General features: G+C 34.1%; 1 protein-coding gene across 1 annotated transcript; it reads right to left on the bottom strand.

Annotated features, from left to right (window-relative positions):
• Positions 1-11,324: 11,324 nt before the first annotated feature.
• LOC112034425 (late embryogenesis abundant protein At1g64065) lies at positions 11,325-12,418 on the bottom strand. The gene has a single exon (XM_024067253.2). The coding sequence runs from the start codon at positions 12,150-12,152 to the stop codon at positions 11,493-11,495; it is 660 nt and encodes a 219-aa protein (XP_023923021.2). The 5' UTR covers positions 12,153-12,418; the 3' UTR covers positions 11,325-11,492.
• Positions 12,419-14,472: the final 2,054 nt, after the last annotated feature.

Genomic DNA, 14,472 nt, shown 5'->3' with positions numbered 1-14,472 from the left:
CACTTTCCCTTTCAGTTTCTTGTCCTTGTGGTCTCATCCAAGGTAGTTTCTCAACTACCCTTGCCTTATGAGGTTCTCAATATGTTGCTTTAAATCAAAACACTCATCCGTATCATGTCCATGATCTCTATGGAAGCGACAATACTTATTCTTATTGCGTTTATTGGGATTCCCCTTCATTTTCTCTGGCCACTTCAAGGAAGGATTATCCATGATTTGCATAAGGACTTATTCAAACGTCACGTTCAAAGGAGCATATTGTTGATTCCTCGCTGAAGAGTTAGTCTTTTTATTATCTCGATCTCTCCTTTCTTCCCTTCGTCCCTTCTTCGAACGAGGACCTTACTCAGACTGGTGAGTGGGGTTTGGTTCTATTCTCTCAGCTCTCTTCCTCTTCTTAGCTATGATTGCGTATTTCGCATTCATAAAATTTTGGGCTGAATGGATTAGTTCAGCCATGGACTGAGGCCTTTTTTCATAAAGTTTATGTATAAATAAGTCAAAATTAACCCCGTTATGGAAGGCTACTAGTAATAACTTGTCATCCACCTCGTCCACACTCAAGGTTTCCCTTTTGAAGCAAGTGATGAAGGATCGCAAGCTCTCATTATCCTCCTGCTCTATGGTTAACAAGCTGGACGAGGAACGCTTGTGTCTTTGTCTTCCAATGAAGTTATTAACAAAAAATTTACTCAACTCTTCAAAAGAACTTACTGAATTTGGGGGTATTTTACTGAACCAGACTTGTGCCAGACCTTTATTGAAGCGAGTGATGAAGGATCGCAAGCTCTCATTATCCTCCTCCTCTATGGTTAACAAGTTGGACGAGGAACGCTTATGTCTTTGTCTTCCAATGAAGTTATTAATAAACAATTTACTCAACTCTTCAAAAGAACTTACTAAATTTGGGAGTATTTTACTAAACCAGACTTGTGTCGGACCTTTAAGGGTGGTAGGAAAAGCTCTACACATAATTTCATTGGGAACCCCTTGAAGGTGCATTGTTGTCTTGAAAGTAGCAATGTGATCAAACGGGTCACGCGTTCCATCATACAAATCCAAAGAAGGAATCTTGAACTCTAGAGGCAAGGGATGACCGTTGATGGAAGTCGTGAAGGGGGTCTATTCGATGAACTAAGTGTTCTACAGGATTTGCCCTTCTCATATTCTCCCGCATTTCATCCATAACTTTCCTCATCTGGTCCATCTCTTTCTCCCAATGTGGCACCCTTCTTGGTGTAGTACCCCTTGATTAGGTTTCCGACTCTACATTTCTTCTATCTTCCTGGCTTTGTCCATGCTCTTCTCCATAAGCCTCATGTCGTTGCCTTCTGAGATTAATCTCCCTTCTCAAATCTTGATTCTGACGGGTTAACTCTGCCATGGCAGTGGCCATTGACTGCACGTGTTGGACAGAAGATGGTTGCATGGCAAGTGCCGATTGTTGGCCACGATTGGGGTTACTAGAATCGTCTTTACTCCCTTGAGGGCTTGGACTAGTAGCCCTTGATCTTGTCTGAACCATTTTATCCCTTTGTTGAAGAAAGAAATCGCAGAACTCAAAAAATGAAGTTCAAGCGCGATAATTATTTCCCATAGATGGCACCAACTGATGGATAGCAAAGAAATCAGTTGGCTGAAAACCTCTAGGCATTGATGACCTTGAGGGCTAAGTCCTGTAAAATCAAATAGAATCAGAGAGGACCGGTGGAGGCCGGTCAAGAATCCTCCGATGATAAAGTTAATGGATATTCACCGTAAGAAGGAAATGTTATTGAAAGTTCTCAAGCAAATGTCTGACTGACTTACCATTTCATTAGGTAGCATTTATATATTGTTCATGAAGCGGTTACTTGTTAAATAATCATTCCTATTGTTAAGGAATTCAGAAGGTTCGGAGATAACTTCCCTAACTGCTATGGAAGTTACTTCATTGGGACCTGTGCTCCATGATGGTTGGCAAAGGGTTAGGTTCGTAACGACACACCTTGTCTCTCATGGATCCTTTGGTGAAGACTTAGTTATCAAAAAGCCCGATACGCACAGGGCCCAATAACCTCGTCCGTCCATTAATGAGGACAAACGATGTTCATATTGGGGACGAGCATAGGAGGGACGAGGTTATTAGGCATATTTACGTCGTCCTATCCTCCATCATTTTGTCTCATGGACGTCCCATCCTTTTTATCATGGATGACCTATTTGGACAACATAAGACCAAGTATTTTCCTTACACTATCAATCATATCCTTATGTTAATACTTAAGTATTTCCCTCTAATTAGGTCAATGAATATCAATTAGTGCATTCTGATAAATGCAAAAGTTTTTGCAGTGGTGCCTTAAGACACTTATATAATGTTACGTTCACTGTGATTTCTCTAGATCTTATGGTTGTCTGGACTCCAAAACGGGAGTAGGACCTTGAGCCCAAGCTAATAGAATTGGGCTTTAGGACGTTCAATTTGGTATATGGGGTCTATTTAATTTGGAGATAAGTGTGATGGTACAAACCGAAACTATTTGGAGATAAGTGTAATGCAAAAAAAGGCTCATATAGCTTGACATCAATGTCCTGATCCCATTTAAACTTGAATTCTATGGCGTGGGACCACCGAAACTATTTAGGCCTATCTTGTGGGCATAGCATTTAAACTGAAGCATCATGACTTGAACCACAACCCTTAAGCTCTCAAGGATGATGGTTTAAGGGGCTCCTATCATTAAGTTATAATAGGCATTATTCAATACACATTATTCTTCTACTTCTATGTTTTGAGGTATATGGTTATGGACCTAATAACTTGATTCTTTGTCTTTGATGTGCTCACTTGAGGTACGTGTAGAGAGATACCAATGCATTGTACCTTTGAAAGGTCACTTGAAATGAGGCATAACTTTGAAAACTGTGTTAGAAAACACTGCTGGTTTCTGTCAAATTTGTGAGAAGGAGTTGGAATCAATATCCCATGCTTTGATCCATTGTAATCATGCAAAGTAAACGTGGTCTTGTTGGAGTGATTGCCCTGTGAATCTTTATTCTCCAACCCTTGATTTCATTGGCATTACCTCTCAAATCATGGATAAGGGGTCCTCTACTAATCTTGGTCTCTTTTTCATGGCTATGTGGTCCATTTGGGGAAATAGGAACAATGTCATTCATAATGATGCTGGCTTCCCTCCTTCTTAAGTTTGGGAGACTGCTAAAAGATCCTTTTTTGACTTCACCACTTCCAACTCATCTGTTCTTCCTTCCCACCCTTCGGTTAGTGTTCATTGGTCTCCTCCCCTGTCGGGTTTCCACAAAATTAATGTTGATAGGGCCACAAATAATAACGGGAATCACTCTATTATCGGAGTCATTATTCGAGATCACACCGGGCCACTATCGGTGCTCTCAACGAGTTGCTCCCATCAGCGTTTCTTGCTCCTACAACTGAGGCTTTTTCTTTGCTTCAAGGAGTCCTTTTTGCAGTAGAATTGGGCTCGACAAGGGTTATTTTTGAATCTGATGATTTAGCCCTTATTCAAGCAGTCAATTCTAATGAAAATGGGGGAGACCTGGGTCATATTTTGCAAGATATAAGATCTCAAGCTCTTGTCTTCAATTGGAGCACGTTTCAGCATCAGAAAAGGGATAGCAACAGGGCTGCCCATGAGCTAGCTAGAGATGCAAAACTCACAGGTCACTCTCACACATGGAAGGGGGTCTCTCCTCCTTTCATTCGTCAGATCTTACTTGAGGACATGTTGTAAATGTTTCAAGTTCTGTTGTTTTCCAATTTTGGTCCTGCTGTTTTGTTGCTTCAGGTTTATGTTGCTTATTTCAACTCTGGTGTATTGCAATTTCACTTCAATGAAATGTATTTATTCCCCATCAAAAAAAAAAAAAAAAGGTTACTAGTTGTGAAGAATATAAATATGTCATTTTGGCTCATTTTTCAACATAATTTTGAAAATTACAGTTAATTAGTCAAAGATTTCATTTGGAAAAAAATTTTAGCATACGTAAAATATGTTAGAAGAAAGTTTGCATGCACTTTGATTGTCATTTGCGCGCACAATCATTTTGCTTGAGGGAATTGAATTTAACTCGGGCAAGATTCTCAGAATTTGTCTTCAACCCTATTTTTTTTTTTTTTTTTCATCATTCCACTTCCAAAGTAGGATCACCTCACATATTAAAGTAAAATTGAAATATAACTATTAATTAGTAAAAACAATGAATATGAATGGAGAGATAAGAGTGAAATAGTGTTTGGGTTGCAGTAAATTTTTCATTCTATAGGATTTTTGTGTGGTTATCTTATCTAAAGAGCACAAGTGGGATATTTAAAGTCAAACTATTTAAAGTCAAACAAAAGTTGTCAATGTTCATTTCAGTTTATACAAATTAGGGCATGAATGTTAAAGTCTCTAACGTTTATTTAAACGTTAGATTCAACTCTCTCTTATCCATCTCACTGCTCTCACTCATAACTCATTATTCTTAAGAAATCTCAACTTCATGTTTGACCATGTCAAACACCACATAGCCAATCATGGCCAAACATGCAATTCTGTTATTCAAATAATTTTATGTACAACATTGTGCAAGGTAATTTCTTAAGACCATTACACACATACATATTGTGGGTAATTTGGTCATACAATTCAAAATCCATATTGTGGGCTATTTGGCCACGCAATCCAACACATATTACATTTTGTATATATACCATAGAAAAATAATAATTTTTGTGTACCTCATTTGAAGGTAAAAAACACATTTTGGAACATTGTACACACACACACACACACACTACTACTACTACTACTAATAAGAGGATTCTCCTGTTTTGTCTTCAATTTTTGATGTACCAAAATATTCTCATACAAATTCTAAAATAACATAACCTTTTTTTTTTTTTTTTTTCCTACAAAAAACAAAAAAAGGTTAAAAGAGTAATACTATCTCATATACAAAAGGGGGAAAAACTATTATTCTCATTTGTATTCAAATGTTTGATACCTATCTGTATTTGTTATCTATTTGAATTCAAATACGTTTATAAAAAAAAAAAATTATATATATATATATATAAAGCATTTTTGCACATGCAAAGCTCGTGTGATGAGTTTAGTATATATATATATATATATTATGGTTTTTATAAAAAGTACCATGTGAATTGTTGTTGTTATTTAATGATTTATAAAAAAATGCATCATGTTAGTTTCTATATGAAAAAAATGCATAATTTGTTATCATAGAACATATGATCAGCTTTGATTTTATCATTTGATAATGGAATTCATGAATTTATTGAATTGTGTGGAAATTCTAAAGGTGCTTCTTCTTTGTATATGTTATTTAAGAAATTGATAGAAAATCTTATTAACAATGAATTTTGAAAATTTTGTGAAAATTTGGTTGTTGAAAGTTATTATGAAACTATTTGAAAATATGCTATGAAATTAAATATGTTAAACCTACTATGAACTCTTTATGTTTTACCCTTGAATTGTGAATTAGTGGTTACCCAACCTAGTTGGAAGACTCCTACTATAATAGGAGTAAGTGAAAGGGAAATATTTAGCGCATATCTCTTAATGCACACATTGTACACACAATCCCCAAAAACAACGAGAAACTGTGATTTTATTATAAGGACAAAACTTATGTACAGTACCTTAGATGCTGTTCTTTAGGTTATTCTCATAAGATTCTACCATGTGGCTACTTAATTAAAAAAAATACACTTTCATCTTATGAAAAAAAAATTCACATAACAGAATCTTAAAAGAGGAACTTAAAGAACAATAGTTAAGTATTGTAACTAAGTCTTGCTCTTATTATAACAAGTAAAAAATTCATGTGATTTTAGGAGTACTATATCAAGAGTCTCCCATTATATATAACCTAATATACAACTTAAAGTTTCCATTATTAGTGGTGATTGGAGTGCTAAAATAAGTTGGGAGACATGTTCTCTAAATGATTTGTGAGTCAATTTTTCTATTTTTCCACGTGCTATTTCTTGATGTTATTTCTATATATATATATATATATATTTTTTTTTTGGTTGAGAAACCAGCCTGGGAAACAGCCTGGGGCTTTATTCAAAATAACTCAATGAACATCAAATAAGACTAATTGGGTAATGGACAAACTTTAGCTACAAAATCGATTGTAACCTTAGGTTACATACTCACTCAATACCTTTTTATTGGAGGTGAATTTTGACAAATCCACTATTGGATTACATCTTCTTCTTATATCCTCCATGTTTGCAAAATTTCAAGAAAATTGAAGATCAATAGCTATGTCATCAATAAATTTTTAAATTGTAAGTTTTTGTAATTTAAAAATTATGCATAAAATATAAGATTATAGATTATATAGTAAATAATATCCGATTGACACAAAAATTGTCATGTGTATTAAGAGTATAAAGAACATATAATTCAACGGTTAGATTTTCAAAATATGCAGTAATATTTATTTTATTGAGTGGGTTTGTAGCCTAAGGCTACAACCAATTTTGTAGCTAAATTTTGTTCTTGGGTAATATCTTCCAGTAGGTCTTCCAACCAAACCTGCAACCCCACACAATGTTTAGCCTTTTGTGCTAGAGCAACAACCACAATTTTACTATTGTGTTTAACATGACAAAAACATGAAAATTGAAAAGCAGAAGCTTGAAGCCGAATGTCATCAATAATATTCCCATATGTAAAAATTCTGGAAACCCACGATCAATTGAATTAATAACTGTCACCGAATCACCTTCAAATGTCACCCTCCTTAAGCCAATTTCCAAAGCAAATTGCACTGCCCGTAGACAAGCAAGAGCCTCCAATTCTGCCACCGATTGAGAAAGCGGGATTGGCATAGATAAAGCACCAATTACTTCTCCATTGCTATCTCTAATGATCACACCAATTCCCGCTGTGTTGGTTGCTTGGAAGACCGCTGCATCAAAATTGGCCTTGAAACTGTGAAGATCAGGGGGACGCCATTGGTGCTGGGGGCGGGTCTTGGACAGCAAGAAATTCTTAAAGCATTCTACCTGCAATGGAACTAATACTAGACAATGGTCGCATAGGGAGGCCAAGCCGTAGAGTGTTTCGACGATTCCATAAACACCATGCACAAAGAGTGAAAATTTATTTCCTAAAGTCGTCATGCACCTGCATAACTTTAGCTAGCAGATCTGCAAAGTTCACAGGGGGTGGGGAGGCAGCATGGTGAGCCCATTGGAAAGAGCCCCATACAGCTTCAACTTCTTTACATGACCACAGTGCATGAATCTGGTCATCAGGTTGAACCTTGGAAATCTCACAGATATCATTCAGGATAATGTGTCGTCGATGAAGATTAGCCATTGTTGGCAAAGCATTGTTCAATGCACTCCAGGCAAAGTGCTTAATCTTATTTAAGACTCAAATTTCATAGCCCTTTCCAAAACTGCTTACTTGATGCACTAATTAACATGACTCTGAAATAAAATCAAATAAACTAAAATAAGTTTATGCTCTAACATAATAATTAGTTCACAAATTTTAAATTCTAGCACATGCTGAATGCATACTGTAAATCTTCATATTTTGGGACGATTTGGCGCCAATTTAATATTTGATTTTATTTTTGTAACTTGTAACAAATGATAACCTAAGTTTATGTTAAATCCCTAACAAGTGTTTTCTGGGATCTACGTTTATGTTTAGTCCCTTAATTCCTGGAATCTAATTCAGTCCTTAATTAATGATTCTGCTTGGTTGTTTGTAGATGAATTGGTCTCTCAACCTATGGTGAAGATTTTTTTTTTTTTTTTTTTTTCTCACTGCTCTCACTCACAACTCATTATTTCTAAGAAATCTCAACTTCATGTTTGACCATGTTAAACACCACATAGCCAATCATGGCCAAACATGCAATTCTGTTATTCAAATAATTTTATGTACAACATTGTGCAAGGTAATTTCTTAAGACCATTACACACATACATATTGTGGGTAATTTGGTCATACAATTCAAAATCCATATTGTGGGCTATTTGGCCACGCAATCCAACACATATTACATTTTGTATATATACCATAGAAAAATAATAATTTTTGCGTACCTCATTTGAAGGTAAAAAACACATTTTGGAACATTGTACGCGCGCACACACACACACACTACTACTACTACTACTAATAATAAGAGAATTCTCCTGTTTTGTCTTCAATTTTTGATGTACCAAAATATTCTCATACAAATTCTAAAATAACATAACCTTTTGTTTTTTTTTTTTCCTACAAAAAACAAAAATAGGTTAAAAGAGTAATACTATCTCATATACAAAAGGGGGAAAAACTATTATTCTCATTTGTATTCAAATGTTTGATACCTATCTGTATTTGTTATCTATTTGAATTCAAATACGTTTATAAATATATATATATATATATAAAGCATTTTTGCACATGCAAAGCTCGTGTGATGAGTTTAGTATATATATATATATATATATTATGGTTTTTATAAAAAGTACCATGTGAATTGTTGTTGTTATTTAATGATTTATAAAAAAATGCATCATGTTAGTTTCTATATGAAAAAAATGCATAATTTGTTATCTTAGAACATATGATCAGCTTTGATTTTATCATTTGATAATGGAATTCATGAATTTATTGAATTGTGTGGAAATTCTAAAGGTGCTTCTTCTTTGTATATGTTATTTAGGAAATTGATAGAAAATCTTATTAGCAATGAATTTTGAAAATTTTGTGAAAATTTGGTTGTTGAAAGTTATTATGAAACTATTTGAAAATATGCTATGAAATTAAATATGTTAAACCTACTATGAACTCTTTATGTTTTACCCTCGAATTGTGAATTAGTGGTTACCCAATCTAGTTGGAAGACTCCTACTATAATAGGAGTAAGTGAAAGGGAAATATTTAGCGCATATCTCTTAATGCACACATTGTACACGCAATCTCCAAAAACAACGAGAAACTGTGATTTTATTATAAGGACAAAACTTATGTACAGTACCTTAGATGCTGTTCTTTAGGTTATTCTCATAAGATTTTACCATGTGGCTACTTAATTAAAAAAAATACACTTTTATCTTATGAAAAAAAAAATTCACATAGCAGAATCTTAAAAGAGGAACTTAAAGAACAATAGTTAAGTATTGTAACTAAGTCTTGCTCTTATTATAATAAGTAAAAAATTCATGTGATTTTAGGAGTACTATATCAAGAGTCTCCCATTATATATAACCTAATATACAACTTAAAGTTTCCATTATTAGTGGTGATTGGAGTGCTAAAATAAGTTGGGAGACATGTTCTCTAAATGATTTATGAGTCAATTTTTCTATTTTTCCATGTGCCATTTCTTGATGTTATTTCTATATATATATATATATATTGGTTGAGAAACCAGCCTGGGAAACAGCCTGGGGCTTTATTCAAAATAACTCAATGAACATCAAATAAGACTAATTGGGTAATGGACAAACTTTAGCTACAAAATCGATTGTAACCTTAGGTTACAAACTCACTCAATACCTTTTTATTGGAGGTGAATTTTGAAAAATCCACCGTTGGATTACATCTTCTTCTTATATCTTCCATGTTTGCAAAATTTCAAGAAAATTGAAGATCAATAGCTATGTCATCAATAAAATTTTAAATTGTAAGTTTTTGTAATTTAAAATTATGCATAAAATATAAGATTATAAATTATATAATAAATAATATCCGATTGACACAAAAATTGTCATGTGTATTAAGAGTATAAAGAACATATAATTCAACGGTTAGATTTTCAAAATATGCAATAATATTTATTTTATTAAGTGAGTTTGTAGCTTAAGGCTACAACTAATTTTGTAGCTAAATTTTGTTCTTGGGTAATATCTTCTAATAGGTCTTCCAACCAAACCTGCAACCCCACACAATGTTTAGCCTTTTTTGCTAGAGCAACAGCCACAATTTTACAATTGCGTTTAACATGACAAAAACATGAAAATTGAAAAGCAGAATGTCATCAATAATATTCCCATATGTAAAAATTCTGGAAACCCACGATCAATTGAATTAATAACTGTCACTGAATCACCTTCAAATGTCACCCTCCTTAAGCCAATTTCCAAAGCAAATTGCACTGCCCGTAGACAAGCAAGAGCCTCCAATTCTGCCATCGATTGAGAAAGCGGGATTGGCATAGATAAAGCACCAATTACTTCTCCATTGCTATCTCTAATGATCACACCAATTCCCGCTGTGTTGGTTGCTTGGAAGACCGCTGCATCAAAATTGGCCTTGAAACTGTGAAGATCAGGGGGACGCCATTGGTGCTGGGGGCGGGTCTTGGACAGTAAGAAATTCTTAAAGCATTCTACCTGCAATGGAACTAATACTAGACAATGGTCGCATAGGGAGGCCAAGCCGTAGAGTGTTTCGACGATTCCATAAACACCATGCACAAAGAGTGAAAATTTATTTCCTAAAGTCGTCATGCACCTGCATAACTTTAACTAGCAGATCTGCAAAGTTCACAGGGGGTGGGGAGGCAGCATGGTGAGCCCATTGGAAAGAGCCCCATACAGCTTCAACTTCTTTACATGACCACAGTGCATGAATCTGGTCATCAGGTTGAACCTTGGAAATCTCACAGATATCATTTAGGATAATGTGTCGTCGATGAAGATTAGCCATTGTTGGCAAAGCATTGTTCAATGCACTCCAGGCAAAGTGCTTAATCTTATTTAAGACTCAAATTTCATAGCCCTTTCCAGAACTGCTTACTTGATGCACTAATTAACATGACTCTGAAATAAAATCAAATAAACTAAAATAAGTTTATGCTCTAACATAATAATTAGTTCACAAATTTTAAATTCTAGCACATGTTGAATGCATACTGTAAATCTTCATATTTTGGGACGATTTGGCGCCAATTTAATATTTGATTTTATTTTTGTAACTTGTAACAAATGATAACCTAAGTTTATGTTAAATCCCTAACAAGTGTTTTCTGGGATCTACGTTTATGTTTAGTCCCTTAATTCCTGGAATCTAATTCGGTCCTTAATTAATGATTCTGCTTGGTTGTTTGTAGATGAATTGGTCTCTCAACCTATGGTGAAGATTTTTTTTTTTTCCTTTCTTTTTTGGCATGTGTGACATTTTGATATTAAACTATTTGATACCGAAAAAAAAAAAAAAAATTATCAATTCTCACAAAAAAATATATTCTCAAATATTAAATTGTGGTCAATAAATAAGTATTCACACAAAATTATAATAAGAACAACAAACAACAAATTTTATAAAATGATAAAATTACAGAAATATTTATCTTAATTGACATATTCTCATATACTAGTTGCGTAATTAGCAGTAAATATTTATTTGACCGCCTATTGGCAGTAAATATTTCAAACAAAAGAAGAAGAAAAAAAAAAAAGAATTTATTTATTTATTTATTTATTGCCATTATGCTGACTAGCAAATCATAGATTTGACCGCCTTTGTAGACGAATCAACGGTCATTGTGCAGTTCATTTCGGCTGACTTCTTCTTCTTCATGAGAAACACGAACACCACTTTCTCCTTAAACTTGGCATGGCTGTTCAGAGTCAAAACCCCAGCACCTAACTCACTTCCAAGTTTGGTAGTGGATGGCAGGGCGTTTGAATTTACATTAACAGTGACAGTAACTTTTTTTGTCGAACGCATCCCGGCCGTATGTTTAGGAATAGTGACTTGCCCCACTGTCACACCCTGGTACATAAAGGTGGCATTGGTGCTATCAAATTTGTAGGGACCAAAGTTTGTGTTCTTAACCTGAACTTGGGCTGTGAAGCTCAAGTCGAAGGAAGGTCTTGCTTGGGTTCCAGTTTCGAAGTTCTGGAATGTGACATTAGTGCCTAACATGACCTTGAGGGTCCTAGCTTTCATCACAACGAGTGCAAAGACCAAGATGATCATGATCTCAAACACAACAAAAGCAGAAATATATATGGCTAACTTGATCCTTTTCTTGCGCCTGAGCACATGATCAGGTAATAAAGGGCCAGAGTCTTCAATGTTTTCATCACTTCCTCTAAATTGCCTATCTGCTGGTACTGAAGGGTACACCGGTTGGTTCGCTCGATCAACCATTTTTCTTCTTTGGGAATTGTGAATGGACAAGTTTTCTTGCAATTTCTTCTCTGAAAGGGGTTTAAGATATATAGTTGGAGTAATTATTTGTGTAAATGGCAGCTGAGTAAGTGCTTATATATAGTGTGAATTAATAGTGCAGCCAGCGAATGCGTCTTATAATTAGGGTGGATTTGTTGATCATGACGTCTAGATGTTCTCTTGCTTATGAATGAAGGAATATTTGATTGTAAGGAAATGTTGTTATGCGTCCTGATTGAAAGGAAACGGACTTTTTATGGTTCTTTGAAGAAATTTTTTTTGTGTGAAGCTTTTTTTTGAGCTTGTATTTGTGAAATGATCATTATGTTAAAGGTACATGGTGGTTAAAAGAAATAATTTTAAAAGGCATACTTTTATGTAATATTTATGACAAATTTTATGCAATAATTATGATAGAGCAAGACTTAGGTACAGTATATAGATGCTGTTTTTTAAGTTTCCTTTATAAAATTCTGCCATGTAGATTTTTACTCATGTGATAAAAATATATTTCTTAGTTAAATAGTCATATGGCTTAATTTTAAGAGAATAACTTAAAAAACAGCACCTAAAATATTGTATCTAAATTTTATCCATTATGATAATATTAAAAGGCTCATTTAATAAGGTAATGGTAAATAAGCCACACTTTTTGGAAGAAACATGGTAAGATAATATTGTTTAAGGAATAATGCCAAAGGCTCATTTAATTTAATAAGGTCGAATTAAGTGTATTGACTATTGAGGTTTGAAAGGGAATTTAAATGTATAGGGAGAAAGTGAGAAACCAAAAGTTAAGAGCATTCACATCAATCTCCTTAAATATTTTGCTAAACTAATCTAAAGAACTCTACTTTTGCTAGTTTAGCTATTTATTATTTTCATACACATACGCAACCTCAATACTTTATCAACATTAGAATTTTATGTAATGAGGATAAAGGCTCACAACACATAGAGATGATACTATCTTCTTTAAAAACTTAAGTTAATTTAGTGAGGCTGATGCATGCATGTTTTGTTTGAGTTTAAACAAATTTTTGTTGAAATATTAAATTGTTGAGACTGATGTGAATACTCTAAAGAAGAGAGTATATATTTGTTATTTTTTAAGGAAAGAGGTGCGAACCCCTATATATTAGGAAAAACATATGAGGAATACAATAAAGATATTTTAAACTTGTGTTATTTTACAAGGAAAGTTAAAATAATACATAACAATAAGTTATGATTTTTTTAGAGAAAGACAATAAGTTATGATTGGTAGAGGATTTATATTTGAGAAATGTTATGTTCACTACATTTTCACAACAAATCTTTAGTTACATGTTGTTATTGTCAGTTACAGGTGAATAAAAAAGTAATTTAAGTTGTGAATTCAAATTAAAACTAATAACATGATTTGTTATGAAAGTTTTGTGAAAATATTGGGAACTTAACATTTCCCTCTATATTTCTTACTCGTACATTCCAATCACTATTTTACATTGATGTAACATACTCTCTCAATTGGGTTATGATAAATAATAATAATAATAATAATAATAATAAATACTTCTACATCTTTCTTTTTTTGACAAATGGAGGTGTCTAGATCTCTTCAAGTATTTGACTATCCTCGAGTGTATGCAATCTTTCCATACCTTACGCATTGGGTTATTACAGGAAGGACTCTCAAAGGTGTGTCCCCAAGATACTGGTAAGAGATTTCGAATCTATGATCTCATGGATATCATGAGGCTTTAGTAATCATTAAGTCAACCCCTCAGAGTTACTTCCAAACACTACAAAAAACTTGGCCTATAGTGGCGTTTTTTTTAGTGGCGTTTGTCAAAAACGCCACTATAGGTACCCTATAGTGGCGTTTTATATAAACGCCACTATAGGTACCCTATAGCTGCGTTCAGCAAGTCCTATAATGGCGTTTTATATAAACGCTACTATAGGTACTATATAGCAGCGTTTTTAAGGGCCTATAGCAGCGTTTTTAAAAACGCCACTATAGGTCTGACCTATAATGGCATTTCTCGTGGTTTACAAACGCTACTATAGGCACTTTTTTTTTTTTACTTTTGTAAAATTTTTTTTTTTCGGCTGGGTTTAATTTCTTTTATAATTATAATAGACCTATAGTGGCGTTTGTTTGACAAACGCCACTATAGGCCTTCCTGTAGTGGCGTTTGACAAACGCCACTATAGGCCCTTGTAAGTGTGGACCTATAGTGGCGTTTGTCAAACGCCACCATAGGCCCTGTAAGTGTACGACCTATAGTGGCGTTTGTCAAACGCCACTATAGGT

Source organism: Quercus suber, unplaced genomic scaffold (assembly GCF_002906115.3).
Source record: "Quercus suber isolate HL8 unplaced genomic scaffold, Cork oak 2.0 scaffold_861, whole genome shotgun sequence".
NCBI lineage: Eukaryota > Viridiplantae > Streptophyta > Magnoliopsida > Fagales > Fagaceae > Quercus > Quercus suber.
Note: the sequence above shows the minus strand (reverse complement) of the source record. Positions and strands in the feature narration are given on the sequence as shown.

Bases quoted from the DNA above. Each gene is read 5' to 3' on its own strand.
- LOC112034425 (XM_024067253.2), bottom strand. From the start codon at position 12,152: ATGGTTGATCGAGCGAACCAACCGGTGTACCCTTCAGTACCAGCAGAT.